This window comes from Engraulis encrasicolus, chromosome 21, assembly GCF_034702125.1.
Source record: "Engraulis encrasicolus isolate BLACKSEA-1 chromosome 21, IST_EnEncr_1.0, whole genome shotgun sequence".
Lineage (NCBI taxonomy): Eukaryota > Metazoa > Chordata > Actinopteri > Clupeiformes > Engraulidae > Engraulis > Engraulis encrasicolus.
In genome coordinates this window covers 17,821,654-17,837,200 of record NC_085877.1, presented here as the reverse complement: position 1 = coordinate 17,837,200, position 15,547 = coordinate 17,821,654, and the positions used below count along the sequence as shown (strand labels likewise).

Below are 15,547 nucleotides of genomic sequence, written 5' to 3'. Positions count from 1 at the left end.
AATTGTCAATGTTTTAAATGATCAAACTAGTGTCCATGTTGTGAAAACGTAATGTGTAATAAAACCAGAGTTTAAATAAGTATACTTAATTTTGAGTCAAATGCCACATTTGTCCTATGGTGTGACTGTCACAAGCCTGGTTCTAAATGTTATAACATTTTTAAATACATAATCAAAGCTCAGTCATTTCTCTAAACAATCCTGGCATGTTTTTCAAGGTGTCTATTTTGGAAAGTGGCCATGTTTAATTTTTTTCCAATTTTTCTTAGACCATATGGACTTATGAAACTTTGTCACAGAAAACAATATCCTGTGGTGTGACATCACATTTTTGGGTAATTCTGTGGACAATTTTCTATTGTTGAAGCTCCAGCTGTTCTTAAATTGTGACTTCAGACCCTTAAAAAGCCAATAGCAAGGGTGGATTTTAGTTTTTTCTCTCAGAGTTCTTCAATCAATCAATTACGTTTTGCTACCACAAGATGTATTCGTTTTGTAGTCCTTTGGTGTGACAGCCATAAAATACATTTTGACAATACTGTATATTTTTATATTTTTTTCTTAGGTTTATGTATGCAAATGCATCTTACTAAAGGTGAAATTGTATTTCATTTGGCAACGACATGGCTTTAAATTAACTCAAAAGCTCAAAAGTCCTATGGTGTGATGGTAAAAGTAAAAGGTAAGACACTTTGGAGTATCACACCAAAGGACAAACAGGTCACACCAAAGGACTAGATATCTGTGAAATAGCTTTTAAAACAACTGATAGTACATTTTTTGTTTGTTTTGTTGTTTGACTAGATAGCCTACATATTGTGTATTCAAATTACTTATTCCTTTATTGGCCATTAGAATTTATACTGTGATGCATTGTTGATGAATATTTGCTGTTGATTTTAGATACTGTCAAAGGATATAAAATGTCATTAATGGTGCTTTGATACCATAGAATATAATGGTAACAGTGAAGGAAAGATGAGTGAGAGAGTATAGAGAAGTATAGATGAATAAAGTATGCTGCGGAGAGCTCAATATATAGCATAAATGTACTTCCCAGCTTCAGATACCAAACAGGCACTGGCCACTACACACTACAGGTTCAATGGTGTGACAGTCATAGCATACCTACAAAGAGGGTGAGGTGGGATGGTCATGCCAAGGTCACACTTCAGTAGGAGTCTTATGAGCTCTGCAAGTTACATTTAATGACCTCATGGTTGTCATTAAGTGTTAAGATAGGCTGATAAGCTATGACTTATAAGTGCAAAGTGTAGGTCCATATTGACTACAACATTACATTATGATCAAAAGACAACATAATCATGTTGATACATTTGTTTCTGGCTCAGTTTTGCATTTCTGTCCTTTAGCGTGACATGAATGTCCTACGGTGTGACATTTTTTAAATGCTCAAATATTTGTTTGAACTTAACAATATTTTTGATAAACACTGAATATTGTGAATATACTGAATATAAACACTGTGGTGTGACATCGTTTTTTTGGTTAATTCTGTGGATAATTATCTATTGTTGAAGCTCCAGCGGTACATAAATTGTGACTTTAGACCCTTAAGAAGCCAATGGCAAGGGTGGATTTTAGATTTTTCTCTCAGAGTTCTTAGGTCAATCAATTATGTTTTGCTACCACAAGATGTATTAGTTTTGAAGTCCTTTGGTGTGACAGCCATAAAATACATTTTGACAATAGTGTATATTTTTCACATTTTTTTCTTATGTAGATGTATGAAAATGCATCTTACTAAAGGTGAAATTGTATTTCAGTTGGCAACGACATGGCTTTAAATTAACTCAAAAGCTCAAAAGTCCTATGGTGTGATGGTAAAAGTCCTATGGTGTGATGGTAAAAGTCCTATGGTGTGACACTTTGGAGTATCACACCAAAGGACAAACAGGTCACACCAATGGACTAGATATTTGAGAAATAGCTTTTAAAACAACTGGTAGTACATATTTTTTTTGTTTTGTTGTTTGACTAGAAAAATATTGTGTATTCAAATTACTTATTCCTTTATTGGCCTTTGGAATTTATACTTTGATGCATTGTTGATGAATATTTGCTGTTGATTTTAGATACTGTCTAATGACATAAAATGTCATTAATGGTGCTTTGAAACCATAAAACGGTAACAGTGAAGGAAAGATCAGTGAGAGAGTATATAGAGGAGTATAGATGAATAAAGTATGCTGTGGAGAGCTCAATATACAGCATAAATGTGCTGTCCAGCTTGAGATACCAAACAGGCACTGGCCACTACACACTACAGGTTCAATGGTGTGACAGTCATAGCATACCTACAAAAGTGTGATGGTCATGCCAAGGTCACCCTTCAGTATGTGTATTATGAGCTCTGCAGGTTACATTCAATGACCGCATGGCTGTCATTAAGAGTTACGGTAGGCTGATAATCGACGATTCAAAGACTTATAGGTGTAAAGTGTAGGTCCATATTGACTACAACATTATATTATGATAAAAAGACAAAATAATAATGTTGATATATTTGTTTCTGGCTCAGTTTTGCATTTCTGTCCTTTAGCGTGACATGAATGTCCTACGGTGTGACATGTTTTAAACGCTCAAATATTTGTTTGAGCTAAACAATATGCTTGATAAACACTGAATTTTGCATTAGAGAAGAACAAATTATCGTCCCTGAAAAGTTAGTATAAATTCGGACAATTTTGAACATTTAAAAGAAAGATATCCCTGTTTTTCCTCGAAGGTTTCTAATAATCTCACATCTAATGGGAAAAAAAATACTTAAATGGTAATTTCTCATTAAATTAAGACTTTAAAAAATTGCAATAAATATAAAGAGTGTAACAATGTTCATAAAACTCCATCAAGCCAATTCTACATTACTTAACCCTTTGAGGAGTAAGGAATTTCTTGAGGTTCTTCTAGAATTTTATTGGAACACTCTATAGCTCCTATAGATGTCTGTTAAAAATCTCGCGAAGACATTATGACATCATAATGAGAACTCAAAATTTGGGCAAAATTCTAACCACATATTTGTGATGGTACTCCTCAAAGGGTTAATATATTTATTTCTTAACGTCACACCAAAGGACATATTTTCAGCAAATTGCTTTATCAACGTAAATAAATAATCAATGAATAGAGCAACATTGTGACCGCTTGGATTTTTTGAAAAATTAATTGTTGCACTACGTAGACATATACTTTTTTCCCTCATAAACAATGTTTTGTAAAAAAAATGTTTTTTGCTGCCTATATGTACACTATGTAAACATCTACGTCATTTATTTAAAAAAAAATACTGATAATTTACATTTTGCGTTTGCCAAAAGCACACTGGAAACGTAGAATCACCCATATATATATATATATATATATATATATATATATATATATATATATATATATATATATATATATATATATAAATATATATATATATATATATACGTATTTAAATTATAAACAGAACATAGCACATACATCTATCACAAACATGTACCACAGTCATTAATGCAGTGTTTCAATACAAAGTATAAGCAACAAAACAATGTTTTTCCCTGCAAGTGAATCAGTGTTTCTCGCAGAACATTTGTTAATCAAATAAATAGCTTAAATATAAAGCTTATATATACTTCAAAACTTAACGTAACAGAAATTACATTCACAATCCAAAATCTGTATCTTTTCAAGGGACCTGGTCAAGGTGGTAGGTGTTTGTTGTCTTAACTATGAAGTGTTGGGGGAAAGCCTGCAAATATTTGAATGTATACACTACAAATGTGTGCCATACTATGTCTGACTAGTGCAATGTGTATTACGTGTATGTAGCTTATGCATATGTGTGCAGATGTGTGCGTTCATTAAATGCTGAAACAACTCAATTATATTACAACATTGCTATGACATTACCAGGAGCCTTAATTAACAGATTAAGACTTGGTCATTACATTTTTGGTGAGGGTAAGGTTATAACATAGGCTCTGCACAAAGGGCTTAAGATTCCAGGACATTCCACACATGAGATATTTTTAGCCACTTTCACATTGTTTTCTGTTTTAGCGGCGTAAATTCTGGGGCGACGATGGATAAAGGGATAGGTAATGAAGCTGTCTAGCTATGGAGGGGTCATTGGCTCCGCTCCAACTCCTGTGTGGCCTGTAGGTTGCGGTGTCCTTGAGCTATAGACGCTGCATCCCACACTGCCTCTCCATGTGCTGTATTGGTTGCTGCATTGCATTGCAAGACAAGGCAAACTACCACCATGAAAGTGCAGGAATTATGTAATGGATTAAATTTAGAAGCTTTTTTGGGTGAGTGAAAAGCTCCATTTCAAGACAATCCGTTTGAACGGTTTACACCTTTTTAAGGAGCCTGCCCAGCAACAATGTCAACTTGTCATACTGTATAGCCAAATGATACTTAATGACAATTCATCACAATTATGGCATTGCCATAATGTTTATAGCACAGACTTGTGACATTACTTTCAAGTCAAGGGTTACTCTTCAGACTAGGCAGCAGTTGCAGGGCTTCACTGTCTCAGCTCATTATAGGGTGGCTGGAGCTCGTTCGTTTGTTCTTCAGTTCAGTGAGCCCCCCTCTCATCTCTCATCCCTTGCTTGACTATCCTCTCTGCCCCTCTGCCTGTGTTCCCAGCCTTTCTGCCTTTCTGCTCTGCCTCTCCTCACTACCTCCCTGCCTGTCTCCCCTCCCTGTCCCCCTGGCTGTGTTCCTTGCCTCTCTCCCTCCCTGCCCCTCCTCCCTGCCTCCCTGCCTCCCTGCCTCCCTGCCTCCCTGCCTGTGTTCCTTGGCTCCCTGCATCTCTGACTGCCTCCTCTCTGCCTCCTCTGTCTGGATTTCCTCTTCCAAGGATTTGGATTTTCTCCCAAGTCTGCCTCTCCTCTCTGCCTCCCGGTGTTCCTAGTTCCTCTCCTCTGCCCCCTACCTCTCCTCCCTGCCTGCCTGCCCTGTGTCCCTCGCCTTCCACAAGTCACAGCAGTAGAGACCCACCGTGTTCTTTGAATGAGAAGGATAAGGGTGTGGGGAGATGGGAGAGGGAGGGAAGGATGGAGATGGGCATAAAGAGGACTAGGGGGGTATTAATAACAGAGAACAGAGAGTTGGAGAGAGGATGGGAGTTGGAGAGAGGGAGGGCTGTAGAGAAAGATGGGAAGGAGAGAGGGACAGAGAAAAAGAGCGAAATGGAAAGAGTGACAGAGAGGGCGGGACAGTTTGGCCAGGGGCCAGAGCAGTCTCTGATCTCCCCTCACCTCTCCTCTCCTCTGCACTGGCTTGTCTTGTCTTGGTCTCCTCCCTCTTCTTCCTTCCTTCTCCTCAGCTCAGCTCTCCTCACCTCTCTCCGCTCTCATCTCCTCTGTCCTCTGTTCTGTTGTCTTGTCTAATGTGCAAACGTGTCCTGGACTCCTCTTCTCACCTCTTCATTCTCCTCTCCTCTCCTGTCCTCTCCTCTGTTCTCCTCTCCTCTACCCAGCACGTTTGTTCTCCTCTCCTGTCTTCCCTTCTGCTCTCCATTCCTCTGTTCTCTGCTCCTCTCCTCTTGTCTCCTCTGCAAGGTTGTCCTGGCCTCCTCCCCTCTCCCCTCCGACTCCTCTCCTGTCCTCACCCCTCCTCTCTTCTCCTCTGTGAGCTTGTCCTGCTCTCCTCTCTGAGTGTCACTGCTGACATCATCACAATGCCACCGGCTATCAGCCCAGATCAACTTTCTCTCTCTCCCCCGACAGGAGACAAAACGTGTGCCCTCCCTCCCCTCCCCTGTCCTGATCTACTTTTTTCTGTTGCCAAGCAACACCTTTTTTTGCACCCATCCCAACAGACCCCTCACACTCCTCCTCCTCCTCCTCCTCTTCTTCTTCTTAACACTCCTCTTCCCCTCCCTCCACTCCTCATCCCTAAACTGTCCTCCTCCTCTCTCCCCCAACTCTCCTCTTCCTCTTCATTCCTCTCTTCCTCCTTGTCCTTCTCTTCTTCCTCGTCCCCCTCTTCCTCCCTCTCCTGATCTTCCTACCTCTCCTTCACTTCTCTGCCCTCTCTTCCTCCTCTTTCTACCTTCCATCCCTGCTCTCCTCTTCCTCCTCCTCTTCTTCATTCCTTTCCTCCTCTTCCTCTTGCTGCTCCTGTTTCTTCTCCTCCTCTTCCCCCACTCCTCCTCTTCCTCTCCGTCTTCCTCCCCACCCTTCCATCTCCTTTCCCTCTATCTCTTGCTACCTCTTTCTTCCTCCCTCTCTTCCTCATCATTATGATGTGTGACCCCTGACCTCTGTGCAGAGGTGGAAGTGATTGTGTTTTGGTCATTTACAGGTAAGTGTCATATATCTCATATGCCTGACAAAGATCAAGTATGATCGAAATGTTGCCTGTTTTAATTAGATATAGTTTATTTCTTTCGGAGCGCAATTGGTCATCTGCAGACCTATGATACCACTTTTCCCTTCCTAACGCTATTGTCTGGCACCTGCAAAAACTCACTTTGATGTGCACACCCTACCAAGAACGTACGTCATTTCGGTATCACGTCATACCACATACTGATTGTGCCTTTCCTCTTCTCCAAGGGTAACCTTGCTTACTGCTACCTTGCACAGCAGAGTGGGGTGAGGAATAAGCTGAGTTTAATTTAATTATATGACATTAATAAGTTGTGTTTAAAGTTGGTTTATAAAAAAAATGGCATTGATATTGACATTGGCATAAACAAGTGGTGTCCCCTTGGACACATAGAGAATACTAAAAATGAATGCTCATATTAAATTTGACAAAAATCCTGTTGCACTGTAATCTTTCTACCACACTGATGGTGTCATATTCAAGGCTTACCTCTACAGCAGAGCAAGGTGAGAGTGAGGTTGAGGTGTTGTGGGCATACTGAGCTTGCCAATTCAGTTATACCGCATTTATAATAAGGTTAGACTATAAACATGTGCCGTGGGTCAGACACACGCAGAATGCTGAAGGCTTCTGGAATTGGCGAAACACTGTTTACATCCACCAGACACTGAGGAAGTTCCTTGGAGTAGGAACGAAATGGCTGTATTGGACCAGTACATTATACTGTATTACATTACATCAAACTTAGCTGACGCTTTTTGTCAAAGAAACTTGCAGTTTTTTGTAAGTACATGGTTTTGGTAACAGTCCCTGGAGAAGTGTGAGGTTAGATGCCTTGCTCAAGGGCACCTGAGCCAAGGAGTGAGATATGGAGTGAAGGGTTCGGGTGGGATTTGAACCTGCGACCCTCTGATCTAAAGCCCATCTCCTTAACCCCTTAATGCATAGCCTATTTTATAACTTCACTGTCACCAACATTTGAATGACTATGTCTTAATCTGTTACTTAAAGGGACACTGCAGGAAATGGTCAAAAAAGGTACTGCAACTATGCTGCTCATTGAAAATGTGTTGTCTAAGGCCAAATTGTATCTTTTCATGAAAGTTTACTAAGTAATTAGTAATATTTTATAGTATGGCCCAAGTACAGTCATTTTTGCAGCTAAAACTGCTATTTTTGGAAATTCAAAATGGCGGACCATGGAGAAGATCTCCCTTTTCATATATGAAAAAAAAAAAAAATCCAGTCATAATGAATACTTTGAATTTGATGGTGGTGATAAGTATTCATGAAAAAGGTAACATTATTAAATGGGTAGCATGAATTCTGGAAATAAACAACTAAAAATCTCACACAGTGTCCCATAAGGCTCTCGGTACTGTCATAGCAATGTTGTTATGATGTAGTTGAGTATTTTCAGCAAATGATGAATAAGCCCGCCAGCGACCCCTCGGTTTGACATGAAATTGGGGAGCTGGATGAAACATATCAAAACACCCAGAAAATGTGCAGCCCATGTAAAAGACAGATGGAGTTATGAAGCTATAAACTGAAAGGATGTATGGAAGTACAGAGCAGCCAACACATACTGTACAGGGTGTGCATGGGCTCATTTGTAAATCACACAGCAGTATTGTACGTCCCAACATACTTTGAGGAATTTACAAGCAGCATAATGCGCTTTCCAGTGTCTCAAACTCTAAAGTTGTGCATATAGGTCTTAAACTCAAGGTTATGTAATCTGAATCCCTCTTTTTTATTCAGGTCATCTACGTCCTTAGCATACATCCCGTCCTTACATTGTACAGTACAGGAGCAAGCATCACCTTGATGTTGTGTTATGGGCCCACTCTATAGGCTGGGCTGTTACATAACCCAGTCAATGATTGATGATGCATGCATCGCACAGTTCTCTTCAGTTCCACATGCTCCACATGCATTCATTAGATAGGCCTACTAGAATGGTGAAACAATGGCACGGTGCCAACGATATGCTTTTTGAGTATTTCATTTCATTTCATTAAATTTTCCCATGGGTCTAAGATCAAATATTTGTCAAGGTCAATTATTTCCACATAAACATTCAAGGTTTTTTGTTTCTCATTATTCATGAAGTCATGGTCTGAGTGACTGGAGACGAGCGACTAGAGAGGTCTCCTTCAGGGGTAAGGTATAGGCTATAATACATTATGGTGCTCCGTCTGACTGCTCTGTAGATTTGTATCCCTGAGGACGAACAAGCTCATTGACCCTCCGGCTGAAACTGGCATCCAAAGGCTAATTATTCTCTGTCTATGCGAAGACCAAAGGGCCGAGTTTGAGAACCCAATTCATTTGCACAAAAGGAGGGCAGAGCGAAGAAGAAGCAGTAAGCCTATGTACATTTTTAATAGTTAATTTCCAAATGTACAGTACAATGTGGTTCCCATTCATAAATGTAATTTGTTATTTACGAAGAAAATAAATGAATGTCTACTGGTCTGATCGAAGAAGGTTTTTCTGTGAAAGATGTCAATGAAATTCCAAATGAGGACCCACCCACCAAGTCATGTGGTCCTGCCATACTGAATACTTAGAAATTGATGGTGGTGTCAAATATGCATGACAAAGGATGTAGTAAATAGGCAGTATAAATTGTGTGTGTGTGTGTGTGGGGGGGGGGGGGTATCAAAATTAGACACTGGATCTTTAAAGAGAGATTTCAACCTGGTAAGGATGCCGCCTTTGGAGAGAACATCCAGCCACAGTCATCTGCTTTATGTTATGCAAGTAGCCTATTAGTAATTATTAGTCTGTTTATCTGGCATTTCACAACTTATTCAGTCTCTCCAACGTCCGTTAATGCCCAACAAAGTACTAGGCTATTTATATGCCACTCACTCACAAATTCACAATCACCTCAAGTAGATGACGTATCAGAAAGTCATGCGTGACGTAATTGCATTGCCAGTCTGGGTGAACTGGATCAGAGACTGGGAAAAAACTAAAGACAGAGATAAACATACAGATGGCCAGAAGCCTAAACACTTTCAGTGATCAATAAAATATTGGTAGGACTAATAGTGCATAAAGGTTGCAAAGTGCAACATCTGAAGAGCAACAGTTTGTCTATAAGGCGAAATAATTTTCTTTTATCTTGTTTGTAAATTGAGTTAAAACGAATGCATGGGTACGAAACGGCAGACCATGAATAGCCTTGAAATGAATAGCCATGAATTCCTTCATGTTTGATCTCAAACGTCATTTGGAGATCTATTACGCACCTGGGGTGCCTCGTCATTAGTTTAAGGCTACGGGTGTCTGAGGATGTGTCGGCGACTTCAGTGGACAGTGACCTTTGACTGGACAATAACCTATTTCATCACAGGCTTATCATTTTTTAAATTTACTGACGGGTTGTTTTTTTTCAGTTAGGAGTGTGTCAACATGCATCCCCCTAAACTGACTTGCCAACGTTCCAGCAAAACACACAAGGTCATTCCACCACATCGCTGGCTCATGCTCTCTCAATGCTGGGGAATATGATCATTAATATGCAAACAAACGTGAAGACAACTCTTCTCATTATCAAAATCCAAGAGGAGCGGTCTTATGAACAAGTAATTGAGAGGAATTGTTTACGGCATTCAAGATAAGACATCTCGATGCGACAAGCCATTGGGTCGCATTTACCAGCCGAGATATCTCACTCCAAACCCTCACACAAGTGAGCTATGTGTCGGTGCCAAATTCACTCGTGCCTCGCCGTACCCTATGGCAAATAAACGGAAGGCTGCATAACAATCGTTATCTTACCTGTCCTGCCTTGCTCCACCGGTGCGACTGTCCTGCTAGTGAGTCGCCAACATCACACACAGCATTGAACGGGCGATCAAAAGCCGAGATGACAAACGATGTGGACCTGCGGACGTAGTGTTGCAGCTTAGTTTCAGCGGTGTGTGCAGCCCTTTTTAACAGATGTCCTCAATACAAGGCATGCATCTGTGAACGTATTGAATTATCCAAATATCTGTGCATCCTATGAATTAACGCATGCATATACACGGCGAAGGATCGGTCCGGCGCAAGGTACCATGCGCGGTATTATAATTGCACGCGTGTCTTCCCTCTGCAGAGTAGAAAAGACAGAGCACCGCGCCAGTTGGTCAGCCGCTGGTGGAGCAGAGTTTCAGCAGGGTACGGTGACCCCCCTCGAAGCACACGCGGCGCGGCGGCACGAGCTAATGAGCTTCATCTTTGCTCATCGCTGGAAAGCGTGAAAGTTCCCTCTGTGCGTGCGGGTGCACTGCACAACTATAATTTTCGAGGAAACAGGGGGTAAATATTATGTTAGTCAGCTCCCAATGAAAAGACCTCGATAGATACAGCATTGTCACAGTAGGCCTATAGATATTATTATTAACCCCTTAATGCGCGCCGTACCTCCAGTGGCACGCTGTAATAGTCATTGAAATGTAACTACCATAGCACTACAATACTATGACACAACACAGGCCCTTTAGTAATGCACCACGACTTGGTCATTACCATACTGGTAACAACAAATGTATAAAGCCGCATCTTAAGGGGTTAAGCGGGCTTGCAGAGCAAGGCCCGATTCTAGTAGTCTCTAAGTACATTTATGCTTGCTTGCTTTGTTGCTTTTCTTGTGCAGGGCAGTAAAAATAGAAAATGGATTTCCTCCTAGGCCTTTCGAGATAGAGACACCGTTCAAACACTAAAACGACCGGCTCGGCTTGGAGATCATTTCTACTGATATAGCATGTCCGTGTCTCTTGTCGTTTTTCCGTTTTTGGCGATTTTGTGCACCATTTGAAAACAATGGTAGAACCAAGGTTCCGCCACTCTACAGATCAGAGTGTAGGAGGCTTTTTCGGTCATAAAACATCAACACTTTCACCTAGAAGTTTAGTTGACGCGTTGTTAGCGAGCTCTATGGGATGTCTCCAAGTTGTGAAAGTTTCATGTCCCAACTCCCATTACTTTTTAAATGGCAGGTGTGTAAAAACGGCAGGGCTGGCCCCATTGCTTTTCCCATTGACTCTTGAAGTGTCTTTTTGAAGAGGTCAGCACATGTTCCACAAGAGGTCCATTTGTGACTGAACCGTTTAACCTATAAACTTCATTCAAGGACTCTTAGAAAGATCACATGTATGACTCCAATCTGTTGAAAGGACATGTGCCAATTCTTTTTAGTTTTTTTTTACAAGGATAAGCTTAAGACCTAGAAACTGTTATTGATTCTGCAGTCTGCCTTAGAGCACCATACTAACTGCTATACAGACAATCACAACAGGTGTTGCCAATAAAGAGTTCCATCTCAACTGTCACTTTCTCTCAACATTCTATTCTTAACGAGCAGCTGCACTTCTAGAAGTATTGTTCAGCTCTTCAATGCAATCTGATATTGTCTTGCTGGAATACTTTTAGCAGGCAGCTACTTGCCCCAATGGTGAAGGTGCTGGATTACTGTAGAGATATGGAGGTTGGTAGTTCGAATCCCAATCGGACCCATGTTGATTTTCAAAATTATATCATATGCAGTGTTCCTTAGCCAACTTCAAATACCATGTATGTCATTTAGTATCAATGGCAAAGTTGCTGGATTAGAGATATGGAGGTTGTGAGTTCGAATCCCACTCGGACCCATGTTGATTTTCAAAATTATATCATATGCAGTGTTCCTTAGCCAACTTCAAATACCATTTATGTCATTTAGTATATCCCCAAAATGCGGAGCTACAACACTTTCAAGATGGCTGAATCCAAGATGGCTGAATTGTTTGGCCCATAACTTCTGACTGGGTGGATGGATTTTTTCCAACATTTCTTTTAGCTTTGTTTTCTCAATAGTAGTTTGTTTTTAATTTAGGGATAGAGATATCAAAAATAAAACTGCTCATCTCTGCCCCAAAAGGCATGCCCGTTCCAGCATTTTCTGTGAGAATGCAATCTAGTTCATTTGTTTTATTTCATTTTTGCAGTGTCCATGGACCCAGACACCTTAAAAACTGAGCATCAGCTGACGTCAATGACATTGTGCCATCATGCAAACTTTTGGCTACATAAAGAAATTGCTTGAATGTTACAGTCAATCTCTTGAAGCACTTGTCTTTGAGAGACGTAGTTTGTGTGCTATACAAAAAGTCTACAGTTATACCATTAATATTATTGTCATGAACAAACAATAAAAAACTGATGGGTTGCTGAAGGCCTATTGTGTCTTCACTTGTGGAGAGGGAAAAAAGATTAATATGATCTAATGATGGATAAATTCCTATAATAAATTGCATAAAAGCTACAAAGAGAATATTTCACAGCTATGCACGAGAGGATGTGGGAAGCTGAAACCACCCCCGTGTGTAGCTATTTGGTGCCTGTTGCATCTTCATTGGTAACTAACGGGTAATCATCAGTAAGAGATGCCTGTTGCTATGCTTACTCCTCCACACAGTATGTGAACTACCACTAGTTCACATCTTAACAGAACACAGCTTGACAGAACAGACTGCATCACGACTACAGTGTGTATAAGAATAATCTATACTGTATAGGCCTAGAAGACACTTACTCCATGTGCGTTGTGTACCATATTTTGTGCAGACATTGCAGCAACGGGTATTGTCATGCTGATGAAAGAAATGCTTTGCATATTGTAGGCCTATATGCCTTACCATTATTTTTTGTACTGAGCTTAGCGTTTAGCAGTTTAGCGCTTAGCAGTTTAGTGTCTTTTGGACCCTTTTCTAATCCTGTCTAGATTGTCCTAGTCATAACAAGAAACTGAGTAGGCCTAAATGAGGTGGAATGAAATAACAAACTTAATTCAAATTACACTGAATAGAGATTCAATGGCTGTTTAACTATAGTCCTCTCTCTGGATACGTTTACATCTAGTCAGCCTATCTGAAAAGCACGCATCACAGCATACCATCACATCAACATGGTCCCATGTCTTTATACAGTATATTGTAAGTGTTCGCTAGCCTGCCTTGACTCATATGAAATTAACTGCCATGCAATGGTCAAAAAGTCCTATAAACATACTCATGAACCTTGTGGACAGCCTTCCCAGATGAGTTGAGGCTGAAATATCAACAAAAGGTGGATATTGAACTCCATTGGTTAGAAATGGGATGGCAGTTAACTTAATATGTGAGTGAAGGCAGGTTAGCAAAATAGTTTGGGTAATATAGTGTAGCTACATCAGAAGCAGGGCCGTCGTTAGGCCTATTTTAGGGGGGATTTAGCCTTTAACGATTTTGCACATTTTTTTAATTTATTTATTTATTTTTTTTGTACATTTTTCCAAAAACAAATGCAGTGCAGCACTGAATACGAACCACCAAGAATGCAAGTTAATCTGAGTACAAGTTCCTGTGTGCTTATTTATTGTTTAATGCCACTTATATCCTACTGCACAGCAATAAAAGCCGGGTGCACAGCAATATGTTATGCGGGGGGGAAACAGGTAGAGGATTGTGCATTGTGACCAACACCTCGAGGAAAGTACTTACACGGATGAAATCTTCCGATCCAAAGTACCAATTTTCACTCACAATACCCATGTAATAAATCCATTTGACATTGTCTTGAAATTATAGTTGAGCTTTAATATTTGTTTTAACAGTTTGAAAACACACATGAACTGGTTAAAATAGCTACTAATGGAGTAAAAATGACCTAATATCTGCCGGGGATGCATAGTTTTCCAAGTAAGGAACCTGTTAGAATGAATCGCTTCCTGACCACTGCTTCTCCTGGAGACGCACAGTTAGTAACTCCTTAAAGTTCCTAGTCCTTGTGTAAATTATGCTCTTGGCATTTTTATCTAATCATTTTAACTTCCGTATATAATATTCATCAGTTGAAACATTTTGAAATGTTTTGTTAGCTTACATATAAGGAATGTTCATTAAAATGTGAATTAAAAAAATCACTGTAACTAGTGTTTAAAAATCGGTATGGTGCCCTTCAAATAATTGTTCAAGAAGACGCTTCTGAAGGTGGGCAGGTGCGTAGGATATTATCCCAGTGGGGTTGTCATTCAAGTGTAAAGAAATCCTGCATTCTGTCCATTCCACCAACAAACTTTAATACAACATGAAGAAGGTCAGATGACCGAAACAATGTATTAAAGTTTGTTGGTGGAATGGACAGTGTGCAGGATTTCTTTGCTCTTAAAATAATTAATTCATAGACAAAACCTTAGCAGGTGAGCTGAAAAAAAATTGGATTTTCTTCCTCTGGGGCTAAGCCCCCCCTGTCTCTCAAACCTAGTGATGGGCCTGATCAGAAGACTACCATAATAGGCCTATAGATTATGTAGAACTGCAGCACACAGGCACTGCATGTAGACTTGTCCACCATCAAGATCTGTCCACAATTCCTACTGGTGCGTCCATAATGACAGCCGTGAGTATAGGTCCAAAACTGGAGTGCTCAACATCTCTCTTTTGGAGGGTTAGCACTGTTATCACCATAAAAAGCCATTTACATTCTGCGTGTGCCAAAGTGCGGGTCTAATTCACATGTGTGTAATGTTAGAAGAATGCTGTAATCCTGAGTGCCCAGCTGTTAAGCCAACACACAGCCGGGACGCAGACACAAACATCCACCAGGGCTGCTCACAGCTTTGGCTGGGATCAAGACAAAGTCATCTGAAAGGGCCCCCCACCCAATGCATACAAAGTAATGAGATTCCAACTCCTCTTTTCCTAGACCCGGGACAACGGACCTGTTTGTCAGCCCCTTGTTGGCCTCCCTGCACCCACTTAAGTTGCACTGCAACACTGACACTGAGATAAAATGCATTTCTGCATTGGGAAACACACACTCACTCACTTGGGTGTACACACACATTACATATTAACAGACCCTGAACAAATAAACACACACACACACACACACACACACACACGCAGAACAGACATAGACATACATACAGAGCACACAGACATAAACACAGCAAAGACTGAAAAATGCACACACACACGCACGCCACCAGAGATTAATAATTCCCCAGAGGTGCAAAACATGCACTCCAGCATAGAGCAAACAAGGAACATAACATATCAGATTACATGTATTTCTTCTTTAAAAAAAAAAAAAAAACGCAAGCAAAATAGCACATCAGATATATTTTTATTTCTCAAAAACACAATCAAGTCCGACACATTAAGATCAAATT

General features: G+C 40.3%; 1 protein-coding gene across 1 annotated transcript in view; it reads right to left on the bottom strand.

Annotated features, from left to right (window-relative positions):
- The window catches only part of LOC134438088 (phosphatidylinositol 4,5-bisphosphate 5-phosphatase A), a 34,436-nt gene extending 27,903 nt beyond the window's left edge, over positions 1-6,533 (bottom strand). Inside the window, exon 1 of the mRNA XM_063187674.1 lies at positions 6,499-6,533. Within this exon, the coding sequence (XP_063043744.1) occupies positions 6,499-6,533 (35 nt within the window). The remainder of the gene's footprint in view (positions 1-6,498) is intronic.
- Positions 6,534-15,547: the final 9,014 nt, after the last annotated feature.